This window comes from Carassius gibelio, chromosome B10 (assembly GCF_023724105.1).
Source record: "Carassius gibelio isolate Cgi1373 ecotype wild population from Czech Republic chromosome B10, carGib1.2-hapl.c, whole genome shotgun sequence".
Taxonomy (NCBI): Eukaryota; Metazoa; Chordata; class Actinopteri; order Cypriniformes; family Cyprinidae; genus Carassius; species Carassius gibelio.
In genome coordinates this window covers 21,412,830-21,430,406 of record NC_068405.1, presented here as the reverse complement: position 1 = coordinate 21,430,406, position 17,577 = coordinate 21,412,830, and the positions used below count along the sequence as shown (strand labels likewise).

The window sequence follows — 17,577 nt, the reverse complement described above, 5'->3', positions numbered from 1 at the left end:
AGAATAATAATAATAAAAAAAAAAGAAAGATTTTGTATAAAAAAAAAAAAACATTTTGTATCCTGACGGACCAATTAAAACATGTGCAGCTTGAATCTTATGAACTGCAAACCCGACCAATCGCAACGGAGTGTTGATTTCCAGCAAAAGTGCAATGTGCCTTTGACAGTCTTTGAACCATTTTTGGTAGTTTGTGTGCATTCCATCTGCAGCTTTGACTGGAAACAGAAACAAATTCATGATGCAACACAGGTTACCTGTTGGGTCAGTGTGTCCCAGGGTCCCTGCTGTAGTCTCTGTCTATAGTTCGGATGAACATTGCTCCACACCTCCTCGAGAGACAGGGGTCGCCCATCTGTGATGAAGAATGAGTTTTCTGATTACAGACTCCTTCGAGCGATCACTTTCAAATGGCTCACGCTTGCATGTGCCTGTTTGCTAACTTGCTCAATAACAGCTCTGGAAATGTTTACATGGCGGCTATTAATGTATTTACAGCACAAAGTCAAACTTTGTTGAGCACAGATGCGAGTCACCGCGCTGCCTGCTTTCTGAAAACTCAAACACTCCTGTCGAGATGGGATCTCAGTGTAAATGTTGAGTCTGTTTTCGCAGCACACATAAAGCCAGACTTTGAGAAAGCAGAACACCGAGGGTTCTGAAATACACACACTGATAAGGGAAGCAGACAGCATATAAACAAGGCCGTGCGGTTTAATGATAGAAATGCAGTGAGGGAGAATGTGGTCTACCTAACGTGGAGGCTCTGAAATAGAGGACGGGGATCTGATAGCTGCAAGAATACAGAACGTGGTATTCATAGCGCAGCACAGCGTGAATTTCACATACTGCCTGAACTCCAGCCGTTTCATCCTCAACGTTTGCCTAGAAAACAAGACAGAGAGAAACGGGTAGAAAGTGAGAGATAGAGTATGACAAAAATAAAAAAACAGACATATATGCCACAAAATATTATGACAATTGTCAAATTTTGAGACAACATACTAAATTCAAGTATTAGTTCACTCAAAAATGAATACTCCATCATCATTTACTCACTATCTTGTTGTTCTAAACTCATAGTTTTAAATTCATAGAATACAAACAAAATGTATTAGAATGTTTACAGTTCTCATTGTTGTACCCTTACTCTGAGGTCAGTAAGATTTTTTTTCCTTTTAAAGAAATAAACATTTTAATCCAGCATAAATGCATTTAATTGGTACTAAAGACATTTATAATGTTCAGAAGATTTATTTTTCAAATTAATGATATTATTTTAAACTTTCAGGTCATCACAGAATCCTGAAAAAAAGTGTATATTTTTTCCTCAAAAATTAGACAGCACAACTGTTTTCAACATTGATGATAAGAAGAAATCAGCATATTAGAATGATTTCTGACGCATCATGTGACACTGATTAATGATGCTGAAATTCAGCATTGCATCAGAGCACTAGGCAAGGCAAGTTTATTTATATAGCACACTGCATACACAATGGTAATTCAAATTGCTTTACATAAAAAAAAAGTAAAATAATAAGAAAAAAATAAAAAAATAAAATAAAAATGAATAAAACAAGCAATTTTAAAACTTTTGAAATTATAATTTTTTTTTTTACTTATTTTAAATGAATTTAAAACACTAAATTACATATTTGAAAAAAGTTTTGAAATTCTAATAATCTTTCACAATAGTATAGTTTTTATTGTATTTTTGCTCAAATAAATGTAGCGTTGGTGAGCAGTAGAGACTTTCTTAAAAAAATAAAATAAAAATAACTTAAATTTCCTGCATTGAAGCTCTAAAATTGAGAAAATAGTAATAAAAATAAATAAACACTATAAAAGTGGTACATATGACTTGTATCCTATATTGCTATATTGGATGCAAGTGATAATGTATAACGCAAAAGTCATTTGCACTGATGACTTCACTCAGAAATTGCCAGAAAATGTCACAATTAATTAGTACAAAGAAATGGCAATTAACACATACAATTAAACATGGACTTTTGAAAAATAAAGATGGAAATACTTCAATAATCTTTATTTACATTACAACTTGTGGATTAAATTCATAGTGCTTTCATGTTGTTTCTGTTTATGAAGCTCAATAAAAATCCATCTCTGTTAACTGTTAGAAATATACACGAGAGCGGCCGGCACATTCTCCTAAACTTCTCCTTTTGTGCTCCAAAAGAAATATAGTCATACAGGATGACGGTGCATGAATGAATACATTTCCATTCTGTTCATATACAACAGATATGAAATCTTGCCACATAAATGCTAATTCAGTTTACACCGCTTCAATGATCTTCTGCAAGAAAAGGAAGTGGCTTTCCACATACAAGAAGACATGTATGGAGCCATATCACATTTCTGATCCATGATACGTGTGCAGACTTGCCATTAACCCTGAGCCGTGATACCAAACCCAAAGCCAGTGACCCACGTGAGTGATTCATCGAGCAGTATGTGACTTCATTCTTCTTCCCATATCTTGACTGATGAAAACGAGATCTCCTTAACAGTCCATCTGGGCAACAACATGTGTTTACCTTTTTGCTTTCCTCTTGCATCCTTCATCGAAAGGATGTTGTTGACATGTTAAGGGAGTTTGAACACTCCCCCATTTGTGTTGTGGAGCATGAGTAATGGCATCATGCACAGGACCCTCGAGCGGGTCCATATGCACAAATGTTGTGCAGACTGTTTACCAAGGTTACCACTCTTTCAGGCGGCGCGCACTGGATTTTCCCGCTTTTTCTCGGCCTGCAACCCCTGGTGATTAATTGGCTGTCAGAATGTGGAATAAAGGTTTAGGGCGCTGCAACTTGCACAAGCAGAGATAAACAGGAAGGGATGCCGTCATACTTGGGAGGAGTTCACAACCATTACTGGGGAGTAACTAGAACTAACAGCGACACAACTAACTTACTGTAACTACATTATGTAGACAGCACAGTGCAGCTTCGCCACTAACAAGCTATTTTTATTGACAAGTAGCCATGTAATGCAACAAAAGGAAACTATTTACTGATTCAAGTCTTGGTGCCGGATTTTGCATGAAAATCTTAGTGTTTTATGCCATGTTATTGAAAAATACTGCTTTAATTAAATTATACATAATATAATATGATTTTAATTTTTATTATTATAACTACTACTACTACAATAATATTATTATTATGATCTACATTGAAGCAATATGGGGTGAAATATATTTAAACCATAACAACAACAGCGACAATAATAATACTTTACCCTTAAGTAGCTACTATTAATGAATTTGAGCTCGAAAAATATTATATAATAATATAATATTAATATATTTGTTTTTATCTATCTATCCATCTATCTATCTATGCGTGTATATACTGTATATCGATCGCAGATACAGTAGATAGATAACTAGATAGAGATAGAAATTTTATATATATATATATATATATATATATATATATATATATATATATATTCTAATTGATTAATAACAGTAAATTACATTGAACCTTTGTGAAATAAATATAATACATTTTAGTATTATTATTAAATAAAAATAACAATAATTATTGTTATTATCATCAATATACTATAATAATAAATATTATTATTACAATAATTATGTATTTTATTGTTACCACTAATAATATATAAATATATTATCATTATTAAATAAAATATGCTACATAAGGCTATTTTTGATATTGCCCCCATCAGTGTAGTTTTTGTTATTAGTTTGTAGGATTCTCATCACATAACAATAGCTTGATTTTAATAGAACTATTTTATAATAAAACTACTTCATGATTAAAAAAAAAAAACTCCTAAATTAGCACTCCTTAATGGCACCTGTGACGTGATTTCTGTCACACAGGGGAGGCTTTGAGACGCTATGACATCACTATGGCCTTTGCAGCTCACATTGATACGCGCAGGTTTAATTAGTGATAATGTCTGTCTGAGCGACAAGTTGGATCAGCAGCGGCGGTGGCTGGATCCCTGGCAGCTTCAATGCAGGCTCAAGGATTGTTCATGCATCCATGCCTTGACCGATATCATCTCCTCCCTCCCATTCAAGGGCAGTCTTGAGAGGCACACTACTACTGTTTCACATCCGACGGCTGTCAGGAATGAAAAGGTTTGGAAAAAGGGAAGGCAGGTCAAATAAACAATGACGTCATGCTTTTTCCAAACAGTACCGACACTAAAAGGTAAAATATCTCACCTAGAGGCTGTAAAATAATGTGTGGGATGATGAGTTAAAAAAGAGTGCAAACATGCAAGCAAAAAAATGCATTAAATTTCGGGTCTGCCGTGGCAGGAACTCGTTTAGTAAAACGAATATTCACAGCTCTCATTCAACCTTTGCATAACTGACTCTTCGACTGCATTTGGAATTCATATAAAGGACAAAAGTTCAGATGCTGTTCGTGCACCGCTTATAAATTTCAAGTTCAAAAAGGGGCGTTTATTAACTTTGAAATGTGTTTCTAGCAACAACTTCTGGCATCCGCCGCCGTTTGTTGTCATTCAAACGCTGCTGTGTTTACATTCAAGCAGGTGTACAGACGTAACGGTGCAATCACTAAACGACGGCACCTGTTCAACTCCACAAACACGCGAGCAAAGCAAAGGGCTGTGTGGCACGTTGCAGCAGATGCTTTAAATAGCATCGTCTAAAGAGATCTAACAGAGCCATGAGCTCAGGTATACACTTTATACGCGCTCAGTTTTTCACTGTCAAAAGGGAGATCAATACTGGACGTGCAATAGCAGAGTAGAACACGTTCCCTTTAACTACCTGAATACCAGCACATGGCTGGATCATTTCAGAAGATGATGAAGGATGTGCTCTTTCATTAACCTAAATAAGACCTAATTATGAGCTTAATTATCCTAGTAATTCCGTTTACATTCTTCACTCTTAAAGGAATAAAATACCTTTTTGCTTCTATGTGCATCTCTTGGGGAACAAGTAAAGATTGCTTCCTTAAATGTGGTTATAAAGCAGCACTCTAGTGGTTGAATGAGACCCAAAAAAAGCCTGTTCTAAAAAAGAAAACAATGCTGACTGCAAATAATAAAATGCATGCATCTAACCATGTAGTCTTGAGTTGCAATGAAAAGAAACATTTTAAAAGAAACATTTTAACAAAAACTTTTCTATGCTGAATTATTGGCTAAAACTATTTTAAATCACTACTAAAACTGTTAAGTATGGAGGACTAAATTACACGAAATCGAATAATTAAATAAATACTGAAATACCCAAATCATTAAATACGATTAAATTAATAAATACATAAATAATATATCAACAATTAATATGGATAATATAATATCATATAAACATTTATAAAAATTATTTATTCATTCACTCATTCATTCATTTAATTAATTAATTACTTCCTCCACATTTCATTTTCCGGGTTACGTTGTTGGCATGTGAATTAATAAATATATAAATAACAAGTATGATTTGATTGTAAGTACATGAGTGTATAAAATTAATAAATGTATTTAAATATTTATTTATAGGTTTATGAGTTTCAACAGTTAATGATTTTATTTTGAGTAATCTGGCCCACCATAGTAAAGTTATTTTCGTTTATAAATCATGAAGCTAAATTAATTTCATGCTAATGCAATTTAATATTAATATATATATATATATATATATATATATATATATATATATATATATACACATATATATATATATATATATATATATACACACACACACACACTTTACACATTATAATATATGAAAAAAATATATTCTTGTGTTTGATTATTATATAGGCCATGTTCACACAGCAGCAGAGCACACTTGCTATGTGAATGGACCAGGACTGGACAACTAGTTGTCTGTAATGCCGTACAGTACGAGAGCCAGGCACTCTGCCACACAAATGCGTGTCTAAATTGCGTAACGTGTTTCCATGTGTGTTTTCAGTAACTCACAGTGACGAGAAATTAGCTACAGTATGTGTCTGAACGTTTTAGAGTCTGTCAGTTTTCCACCGGAGCCGCCACCATCAGTTTTGTGTTCTGCGTGCGATTCAAATGCTCCGCTCTCCACCCAAATTTAAAGTGGTCGTATGATACGATTTTAATTTTTCATTTCTCTTTGGAGTGTTACAAACACTTGGTGCATAAAGAAGATCTGTAAAGTTGCAAAGACTAAAGTCTCAAACCCAAAAAGATATTCTTTATAAAAGTCCAGACTAGTCCTTTCCTTCCTAAAACACCTCGTTTAAACACGCCCCCACGTCTACATCACAGTGTGGGAAGATTTGTAAACGCCGCCAAAATGTTCACGCAAAGAAAGAAGGCGTAACTTTGATTCTCGCCGTTTCATTGTAAAAGCAAAAATACTTTGTTTGGCCTTCCAAAAGAGGGCACGACTATAAATCAGTGGTTAAGTTGTATTTACAACACTGTTCCAGAACAGTTCAAACCAGCGCATTTTATGGAGGACTGTTTCTTTATCCTGGGAGAGTAGACTACAAAGCTGGCTGTTCTGACTCAAAGTCTGTAAGTAATTTTCACATTTAAAGGATTTGCCACTGATGATTCAAACGTGAGGTTTGTTTGTTTGATGTTTCTCTGACCACAAATGCAGGCATGGTTTTATGTTTTCATGATGCAATGCAATATAAATCATTATAATCCATAATTATGTCCCAACTGGATGCAACAAATGGCTCGTTTGTAATTGGTTTTGTTATTTTTGTTTTGTTGCGCCGGTGTTCTGACCGGGACACGCATCACAGAATGGCAAGGGGCGTAACATTTCCATAATGTGCTTGAAACATTCAGCCAATCACAAAGCACTGGATAGCTGGCCAATCAGAGCACACCTCGTTTTTCAGACCGATATGCTTTATAAAAAAAAAAGAAAAAAAAAGACACGTTTCTGTAAGGCGGGGCATAGAGGAGAAACAATAATTTACAGTATGTTGAAAACAATGTGTTTTTTTACATTTTATCACATCAAAACTACACAAAATAATGTTATTTTTAGCAACATCATATGACTCATTTAAAGTTTGCTGCACAGCATTTAGAAAAGCCTGTGAAATACTGGAAAAATACAATCTGGTTAGATGGGACAAAAATTTTACTCTTTGGATGCCATAATACACAACATGTTTGGAGGTCAAATGGCACTGCACATCACCCCAAAACATCATGGTGTAGCACTGGCAAAAATCATATAATTGAAGGAAGGATGAATGGAAGAATGTACTAAGACATTCTGAATTAAAAAATCTGCTGCCATCTATGTGACTAGTTTCTCCATACAGGAACTTATTTGTATTGTTTTCTTTGTATTTGTGGATTACTTGGGTTGTTACCGACATCTGGTGAAAAATTCATGTCAACAGCACTGTAGAAAAATGGGGATGTGTTCAATACTCATGTTACCCACATATATATATTAATTAATACTTTCATTTGGCAAGGATGAATTAAATTGATCAAAAGCAACAGTAAAGACATTTATGTAACAAATGTACAAATGTAACAAAAGATGCCATTCTAAAACATAAAACAAAGTTAATGACCCCGAAACTTTGAACTGTAGTGAGAAAAAAAAATATTTTGTAACTATGGAAGAAGTTGAGAAGCACATTCTACTGCCTACAAACATAAAGAAGACACAATAAGGATGGCCAGCTATTCTTGTTTACTGAAGTAACAACCCCTTCATGTACAGGTGCTCATGGACAAAGAGTAACATTGAGCACAGCTCCACAGGAGTCAGGTGTGTGGCACTGAAAGGGTTAACCCTGATAGATTTTTGTTGAGTGAGGCATTTATTCACTCCCTAAAAGAATTCCACCACTCAAAACAGGATGCCAAAAAAAAAAAAAAAAGCTGTCCTGGCTTCTCTAATCTTCCACAGATCTTTTTGGATTTTTTTTCTTCCTTTCCTCAACAATGGGGAAATAAAGGGGCTTTCTTGTAGCCTGCAAGCTACTGCTTGCTGGCGAACAGTCTTTACCAAGGTCAAGTTTTCTAAATGTTCTTTTATGCAGGGCATGTCAAGTGACGTGCGCTGTGGCACGACTGCACGTAAGACTTTGAATGTTGGGGATTGAACAAAGGAGATGCTGATGTTGAATTGGTATCACTGCAGACAATACTGGCCTTTTGGTCTATTAGTAATTCATCTACAATCGAGAACAAAAATATGCTCACATTTCAACTCAAAAGCAAAACAATGAAAAAATAAGGCAATTGCATAACGAGTTAAGATTTTTTTTCATAAGAATTTTTTGCTTGAGATTTAGGCACATTTTAAGCATTTTTTTTTTACTTGAAATATACAACAAATACTACCTTGATGAATTAACTTTACAATTGATATAATATACTACACTATTTATTTTTGCATTTTTTGCTTGAGATTACCATAATGAATTGGGACATTTCACTGTCAAGTATTGTTCTTTTTTTCTGCACTTAAAATATACAATTAATACTACCATGATGAACAAATAATCAATAAATTGTAATTAACTAATTTATTTATTTTTTTGCTTGAGATTTAAGCACATTTCCCTTTCTAAATTCTCATTATTATAAACTGGAAAATTTTACAGTAAAATTGTTTTGTTGCACTGAAAATATACAACAGATACTTCCATAATATAATATAATATAATATAATATAATATAATATAATATAATATAATATAATATAATATAATATAATATAATATAATATAATATAATATAATATAATATAATATAATATAATATAATATAATATAATATAATATAATATAATATAATATAATATATCTTGTATAGACCAAGATCAAGAGGGTTTGCTAGTTTTGCAGATGATATTACTCTGAGATATGTATACACACACATACACACACACACACACATAAACTAGAACAAATACAGTATACAGATTAAGATAAGTAGTTACAGTAATATCCTTCAATATTTCTTCCAATGATTAGCCTTAAACACAGAATACCAGATGGATTGCATTAGATTCAGTTACTTAATAAAAACTAAAATTGTTTTCTCCAGTAGCATTGAAATATGGAAATATGGCATGAAAGGAGAAGGTGTCGAGTCTTCTCTAGTGTGTGTGAGCTGAATGTAAATATGCAAGAAGTCAAGTCATTTGCAATCAGCCGGAAGGGCTTACTAATGAAATGGGCTGAGAGTGGAGGTAAAGAAAAATCAGCCACAAGGCACAAGCCCCATTTTGAAGGGGATCATTTAAACCGGAATATGAATCAAAATATTTTGCTGATACGATCTTCAAAGACACATACTATTTAAAGTTTAAATATGTCACACACAACAATTTTTCCCCCAAATAGAAAATCCATAAAGTGTGCAGACAAAGCTAAACAACTGCGTGTGCAACACCCTGATGGACAAAAGCATAAACATCTTAACAGACACATAAAATCCTATGCCAACATTAGCAAGTTTTTCCAAAACTAAACCCAGCATGGTTATAAAGTGCAGGATTTAGTTAAAGTGTTTCCTTCAGGTAATTGATCCAGTATGTGGGGAAACACTTAGGTCAATCTTCATTTTTGGTGGCCCATTTTGTTAGGGTTTATAAATGGACTGGCTCATTCTACTAAAAACCACTCCTGGTTCAGAGACAGTATGCTTTTATGACCAAAATTGGTAAAATGAAGTGCTGTGGAATGACTTGATCATCACAGGTTGATACTTAGTGTTAGTTTAAAAAAAAAACTTTAAAAAAAAACTAACCATAAGTATGTGTAGATAGTAAAATTGATACTTGTCTTACCTGGATATCATCTGTCACCATGTTTTCATCCTGTATGGAATACTCATGTTGTTTGTGCAAAACGCTTGGTTTTACAGGCATGATAACAGTCTTCTTCATGAAGCCTTCATCAGTGCCCTAGAACAAAGTACAAAACCGGTCAAGAATATGTCAGTTACATTTTACCAATAAAACAATTATTAAAACTATTTTTAAAAATGACATACATTAGATTTAGGTTATAGAAATAATTCAAACAAAAATGCAAAGTTGTGGAAAAATGTTTTCACTCTCAGGTCACACCACTCCAGTCCATCAATTCATGTCTTGTGAAATGGAAAGCTGCACGTTTGTAAAAAAAATAATAATAATCTACCACTAACAAGTTTTTAACTTCAAACCATTGCATCAGGTCTAAAATATGAGCCTTCTATCCATAATATTGCTTTCTCCAATAAAAAAAAGTCATCTCATCTGAATCAGGAGAGAAATATGCACAGCTCAAGCACTGATTATAGGCAAAATCAGTTCAGAATAGTTCTAAAAATATATGTCAATCGATTTTGATGACAACAGAGGATGGACTTTTTCCACTTAGAGGAAGTGTTATTATGGATTATTATGGGCTCACATTTTGGCCAGAAATATGCCACTTTAAAGTTAAAGTCTTAATGATGGATTTGTTTCTTATAAGCACTCAGCATTTAACTTCACAAGATGTTAATTGATGGACTGGAGTGGTGTGGATCACCAGAGTCCTTTCAGGCAAGTTGTGCCACTCGGCCGCCATCTTGGCAACGCATCTGGGCAGCTTTTTCAGAATTTGCCCCAAAATAAGGTTTAAAAACCTTTTTCCCCCACAGGTTATACCTTTACTATGCATGCGCAAGGGTTCCTCAACTGTGCGCATACGTCAGTGGAACCAGACGATAGGCTTAAATGTTCCCCGGCTTGACTGTTAAAAGCAGATGATTGGCTTTCCAGCGGGAGGGGCGGGACATGTACACACAACCACCATCTTTGCCGTTACGGGTTTTCCTTATATACTTGTATTGAGGATTGAGGAAGTGGCATGTCTCTTATATACTGTTTCTGGGATTACTTGTGGATTATTGTGATGTTTTTATCAACTGTTTGGACTCTTATTCTGACGACACCCATTCACTGCAGAGGGTACATTGGTGAGCAAGTGATGTAAAGCAAAATTTTTCCAAATCTGTTCTGATGAAGAAACAAACTAATCTACATCTTGGACAGCCTGATATTTATTTTTATAATTTTTTTGGATGAACTTCTCATTTAAACAAAGGCTTTTTTTATGTTCCTCAGAGTTAACTTTGGACAGAAGCATCTCTTAAATATAAGTTGTATTGCAATATTACAGTTGTATTACAGTTATTTTAAACATTACTGCAGTGAGAACCTAAAAAGTAGTGAGAACACTGGGAGAGAATATCATCGTCATTAATGTCAAAATGCCAAATATGTTATAAAAATAGGCTTAATTTTCTTCATCTTCAAAATAAAAAAAAATTCTTGACATGTTTTGTGAAATTCACACTTTTTTCTTTCACTCTGATCCTCTAAGGAGAACAAGTAGGCCCAGACTTTGTGGACTTACTCAAAAATTCACTTCACCTTGATCTGCTCCCAGCTCCAGCCGTCCTGGATGGTCTCAGAGTGCTGGAGAAAGAGCTGACAGCAAAGCCGAAAGGTCCTTTCATCCAGGTAACATGACGCAGGGTTTCTCTCACCTGCCATCTGAGGGTAAGATAAAGCAGATTTAAATAGATAATAACCGAAGATCACAACTTGATTCTCCAAAAAAAACACTGAATATTCTAAAGTCAACTTGAAACACCATTCTCAACCATTTCACTTCTGAAATGTGTTTTCCAGGTAAAAATATGGGATGAGATAACATGCATTATTTTCTATCAGGAGATGACTGGACCAGGAAGGCATGGCTATTGGAATAAAATGGACATTAATCGTGCACAGTTCCACCAAGAATCTGTGTTAAGAAAGCAAACTTTGAAAATTCTATTGTTGACTTTAAATTCTCTTGATAAATCCACATGCAGATTTGGAATCGTCGGAACATGAATTCCATCAGAACTTCAGGTCGTTGGATCGCAGTAGCGGCTCTGGCTTCAATTACTCAACAGGAAACGGTTGATTCGCTAAGTGGCCCTTTCCTGCTTCGTGCCTCTAACATCCCTTTGCATGAACAAGCAGAAATGAGAAACATCAAACAAACCCATTTATTCACATCTTCACTGATCAGCCAGTTTAGTGAGCATCTACATCTCCAAACTAAATGGCTTGATTAATTACAGTGTATGAAGTAATAAACTAAATGTGCTCTTCTTGAATGGACTAGCAGTGTCTGTGTGTCTATCTGTAGTCCAATTCTGACATGTTGCATGTCCCAATGATGACAGTCCTACTATTGATGACCTTATAAATCATAAAAGCACATATTTTTCTAAGAGTATAGCCAGCATGTTTAGTTTTGCTTATATCTTAAACTTTAACGGAAGGTTCTTCTGACTCAAAAATTTTACTGTCCACCCCCCATCTTGTTCAACAGCAGGAGCACTTGTAGCACTAGTGCTACTGTTGCTTCCTTCATCACCTTCAAAATAAATAAGCATTGTACACTAGGCTACATATTTTAAACTAGAAATGGAAAATCTACATTTCTGGTCAATTTTGGCACTAAAAAAATACTGTATCCCCATATGTAAAATAGTGTGCTACTTTGTCATTAAGATGCTCTTTTAAAACATATACATTAGTTATATATATACACATATTGTTGAATTGTCTACAATATAATCTGTAACATGCATTCTAGAACATAGATTAAGAAATTTCATGCTGACTATAATTTAAGGTTTTAGTAAATATTACAAACTGTTGATGAGCCATTATTGTTCATCTAATTTTATTTTCAAGATACAATAAAGAATAAAAGCATAAATATCATTTTTATGGTTGCTGATCATTTGTTGTAGTTTAACATGGTAAATATAGCATGTGTAGGAATGCATTTATATTACACACCTCCATATTTAAAGAGATAGTTCGCATAAAAATTTCTATGGATGTTAAGCACCATCATCAACTGTTTGGTTACTAACATTCTTCAATCTTTTTTGGTTTGTATAAAAGAAAGAAACTTGTACAGAGTGAGATGACAGAATTTTCATTTTTGGGTGAACTATATTCACCCAATATTTTTTTGTGTTTTTTGTGTACAGACAAACATGTTGTCAAAAAAGTGCATGTCAGGCCAGTAGTTGACGATGTCATTTTGGAAAGAAACACTACGCAAACATGTAATATGCATGCACATGATGTCACCGTTATCACAAATGTGAATTTTTGCAGTTTATTTGGAGATGAACAATGTTGTTATCAAAAAGATCCACTTTGAAACGACATTTTTTCAGACCCCTAAAATTACGACTGTTTTGTAAATGAACAGGCAAAATGCAAAATTTTTGTTGTTGTTGAAAAGTCAATGTCAATGTAGGACTAGTCTCAGCCTCAGCCACGGACCATTGGCTAAACGTTTGATGCTGAACGAAACAAACTGTGATTGGCTGTTTGACATGTCCGTCAAACGGCCTCGTGTGACGGGTCTTGGCAAATTAAAGCTGCCATGGATTTCATATGATGCTTTTTTATAGACCATTGTTTTGTGTTTTTGGTGTATCGGAATATGTTGACATTCTTTCATGTTAAAAAAACACATTATTTTTCAAATACTGTACATTATTGTTTGTCGTCTATGCCCCGCCTCTCTCAAATGCGTTGTTTTCTACAAAGTCCCTTCTTCCAACAAGCCCAGTCTGCTCTGATTGGCCAACTGACCCAGTTGATTGTGATCGGCCGAACACCGCAAGCACTCGTCGGAAATGTAACACACCTTTCCATAGTCATGAGCTTCAACTTTCAAAATAAATGTAAATACTTTTAATAATGTCCATTTTTTTACCATCAGTTCAAGCCCAAAAGGGGAACAGAGTCACGTGACAGACAAAGTGATGAAGCTCGTACGTGCTTGCAGTACATAAGCCACATACAGTTAAGACAGCTGACTCTACTGTGTGACCCTGTCTCTCTCTCTCTCTCTCGCGTGGTGCAAAACTCCCGTTTTGAACAGTCAGCAGTAAATACTTAAACTATTAACAAAACACACTTACATTAGCTGATTCAGAAGTTACAGAATTTTGTAGCAAAGTCAGAATTACCTCCTCTCCTAGGTTCACAAAACAGTCGTCCATAAAATGCGTTGCAGTTCTGTTGTAAGTAATCTTAAAGATTCCTAAATGCATCTACTTTCGGAAGACCAAATAAAATGATTTTGTATTTGCATAGATACACACAGCAAAGGGATGTCATGGCTGCTCCAACACTAACTGCACTTACTGAAACCACATCTTCTTTCTTTGCATGAACATTTGGGCTGTATTAGCAAATATTTCCACATAGTGTCATGAACATGGAGGGGGGGGGGGGGGGTTAAATTAGCCATTTTAGGGGGGGCGTGGCAGAGTCTTAACTTTAATAAAGATTATATCTTTGGATTTGAGACTTTAGTCTTTGCAACTTTACAGATCTTCTTCATGTACTACCAAGAGCTTGTAACACTCCAAAGAGAAATGAAAAATTTATATTTTAATCTATGAATGATCTACATGCTGTTTTAATAATAATGCAGATGTCTCTGTTTATTAAATGTGGAAAGGAAGTATTTTATCATCTAAAATGATATAAATCGCATTAAACTTCTAAATATCAGTTCATTGTATTGACATCTCAGCTTATGAAGACAGCCTTCAGAAACAGAACCAGATCATGCGTCTGATTAACATATTTTCAGGGAACACCCTTCACTGATATTGACGTTACATAAAAGCGTTATAGATCGTCTTAATTGAGCTGAGCTCGGGCACTACAGCTCAGATCGACATAAAACACGCAACAACAGTTTGAGCGTCAGCTCTCGTGTCGCGTCAACCGTGCAGCACTCGAGAGCACATCTTTATAAAGTCAGCAGCAACGTTGCTGTATTAACTGCATTGCACGTTTTTTTCTTACTTTGTTGTAACTTTTAAAACGCCGACTGTCTGATATATATACATTGCTACTGCATAAACTCGTAGCTGTCATTAAGAACATCCACACCAGCGCAAACTGCTCTATCGCTCTGTCTGTCTTACCATGATCTCACACGGCTACTTCCGGGATCCTGAGCGCGGAGGGAGTGAACACAACAGCCAATGTTTTTCAGCACAGGCGGTTTCAAGCCGCCCATTTTGGGGGGAAAAGCACAGCGCAGACATTAGAGGACAGAGAGCAGTTAAAATATTCGCCAAAATAATATACACAACCGAGAAGTGAAAAGATGAGCACTTTCTACCAAACTAAATATTTGACACGGTTTTCGTATCCATTTATAATATCATTTATCATTTATTGCCACAACACAACGCAACAATCTGATGATGCAGTGAATCTACATTTCAATCCATAGTGTATTTACAAAGTCTTTTTAGTAGTAAGACTGCAAACAAAGATCATTCAGGGTCTTCCAGAGTACACGTTGAATATTACAGTAGCTGCATTAACCACAAAAGTACTGTCTAAGACTTGAGAGGGGGCTACTTGTATTATTTCCAATATTTTACTGTAGGATATAATATAGGATTTTATACATTAAAAATGAATAGTAGGGAATGGTCTAACCAACCAACTAGTCAAGATGTAAATAATTCAGTGTTTTAGACCATTTTACTTCCATAATTTTAATCGAGTTCAGCGTTAGTTCAGTCAGGCCACGGAGGCATAGGCTGCGACCAGCTGATGTGGTCAGCTGTCTAGTCACTCCAAAAACTATCATTCTCCAATTAGACATGGGACATATATAAATGGCAGCACTGCTCGGTAAGCATGCTCAAACGGCTCGCAACCCTCCTTCCCTGCCCATTATAAACATGAGCATATTACTGTGCACCTTCTGGTTGTCGTCTTCTTTTTTTCAGATCACTAAGGCTTCAAGTCTTAACTGGCATGGACCTCACTGCTGAGAGACACTCATCCTCATGAACAAGCTACAGGATAGACGTCCCACTGCCACATCTACATGATTACCACTGGTTGCTTTTAAAGACCTTATTAAGAGTCTTAATTGTCATATATTTCCGAGCTGATGGTTCTGGATTAATGTTTAAAGCGCTTGTATGTTCAATTATTTTGAGAGCAAGAACCCCCATAAGGAACCATACCACCAAAGATAAATTGTGTTCAACAAACTCAAGTAAACTTGCCAAAGTGTTTCTGTCTGAAATGTATTTCAGAGTGACACATGAAAAGAAATGCATGAAGGGAACTAACTGGGTGGTGAAAGTGTTACCAGGACCTAATGCATGGTTTGCTTAAACAATTGCTGACCTGCATACTAGCATTCTACTGTTTCTGCCATATGTATGATAGTATGTTATTCTGAAAACAGCCAATAGCTGAGTAGTTATTTAGCTGTTGGTTAATATTATCCATTAGCATGTGTGGCCTGACTGACACAGGTGGGAAAGTCATTTCAAAAGTAGTTTTATGTATTTTGATCAGTTTATGAATACAAAATGATATTTTTTTTTTAATATCATGCAATTGACGGATCATCCATAATATGATGAAGAAAGTGCATTAGGAAATAAATAGGTAAGTAAATAGTCCATTTTGATTCAGTGTTTACCATCACATTTACTGTGTTTACATGCATACTGTGTTATGTATGGTCCAATCATGTCAGCTTTGTTTAAACACTACCAGATTGCAATAAGGACATTAAGCCAATATTCCAGATCCTAAACATCCGAATATCCAATTTGATTTAAAAATTTGTGTAATTTAAATCCCTTATTTGAAATGTCAACCAAACATTTATGTTGTATTGTTTCAAAGTATTTAGCCAGAATTTGGTTGATTTGGTTAAAGTAGTTAAAGGGGTCATACTGTATGATGCAATTTCATTTTTTACTTTCTCTTTGGAGCATTACAAGCTCTTGGTGCATAAAGAAGATCTGTAAAGGTGAAAAGACTGAAGTCTCAAATCCAAAAATATATTCTTTATAAAAGTCAAACTACGTCACGATGTTGGAAGATTTGCATAACGCTGCATAAATGTTCACGCAAAGAAAGTGTAACTTTTGTTGTAAAAGCGAAACTACTTTGTTTGGCTTTCAAAAAGAGGACACTGTTCTGGAACAGTTCAACCCAAATATTCAGATGTGTGCAGCACATTTTACAGTGGCCGATGGGTTCGATCGGGTTCAGGCTTAATTTATAGAATTTTACACAGGCTCAGGCTAGTGCTTTAAATGAGCGGTCATGTGATGCATTCTGATTAGCATGAGAAAGATGCGAATATGGATACCGAGGATGGGAAACGGAGGCTAGCCTCTGGCGATTACATTTTGGTTGTACCAGCAAATAAGGCAAAGTCTGAGTTGTAGAAAAGTTGTGACCATGTGTATAATGAGAATAATTAGCCAATGGGTTATGTAAAATTCAGAAAATCTTTGCTGTGAGGCCGGATTATGAAGAGAAGTGGAGAAGCAAATCATTGACAGAATCGAGTTGGCAGAGCCTTAATCTTAATTTCATTATTGTCAAATACTCATCTTAATTTAGAATTTATATTCATTTAATTTGTTAAGAAAGACTAATTGGTACTGGTGCATATGCCTGTTAATAGGCTAAGTGTATGCCTA

At 35.1% G+C, this 17,577-nt stretch overlaps 1 protein-coding gene across 6 annotated transcripts in view; it reads right to left on the bottom strand.

Moving 5' to 3' along the window:
- The window catches only part of LOC127966031 (ubiquitin-like-conjugating enzyme ATG10), a 33,312-nt gene that overhangs the window by 15,363 nt on the left and 372 nt on the right, over positions 1–17,577 (bottom strand). Inside the window, exons 1-5 of one of the 6 annotated variants that reach the window (XM_052566820.1) lie at positions 15,028–15,074; positions 11,432–11,554; positions 9,815–9,931; positions 753–885; positions 258–355 (exon numbers count right to left, since the gene is read on the bottom strand). In XM_052566820.1, the coding sequence (XP_052422780.1) occupies positions 258–355; positions 753–885; positions 9,815–9,931; positions 11,432–11,554; positions 15,028–15,030 (474 nt within the window). In that variant the 5' untranslated portion in view covers positions 15,031–15,074. The other 5 variants (XM_052566819.1, XM_052566822.1, XM_052566817.1 and 2 more) reach the window with 5 other exon arrangements.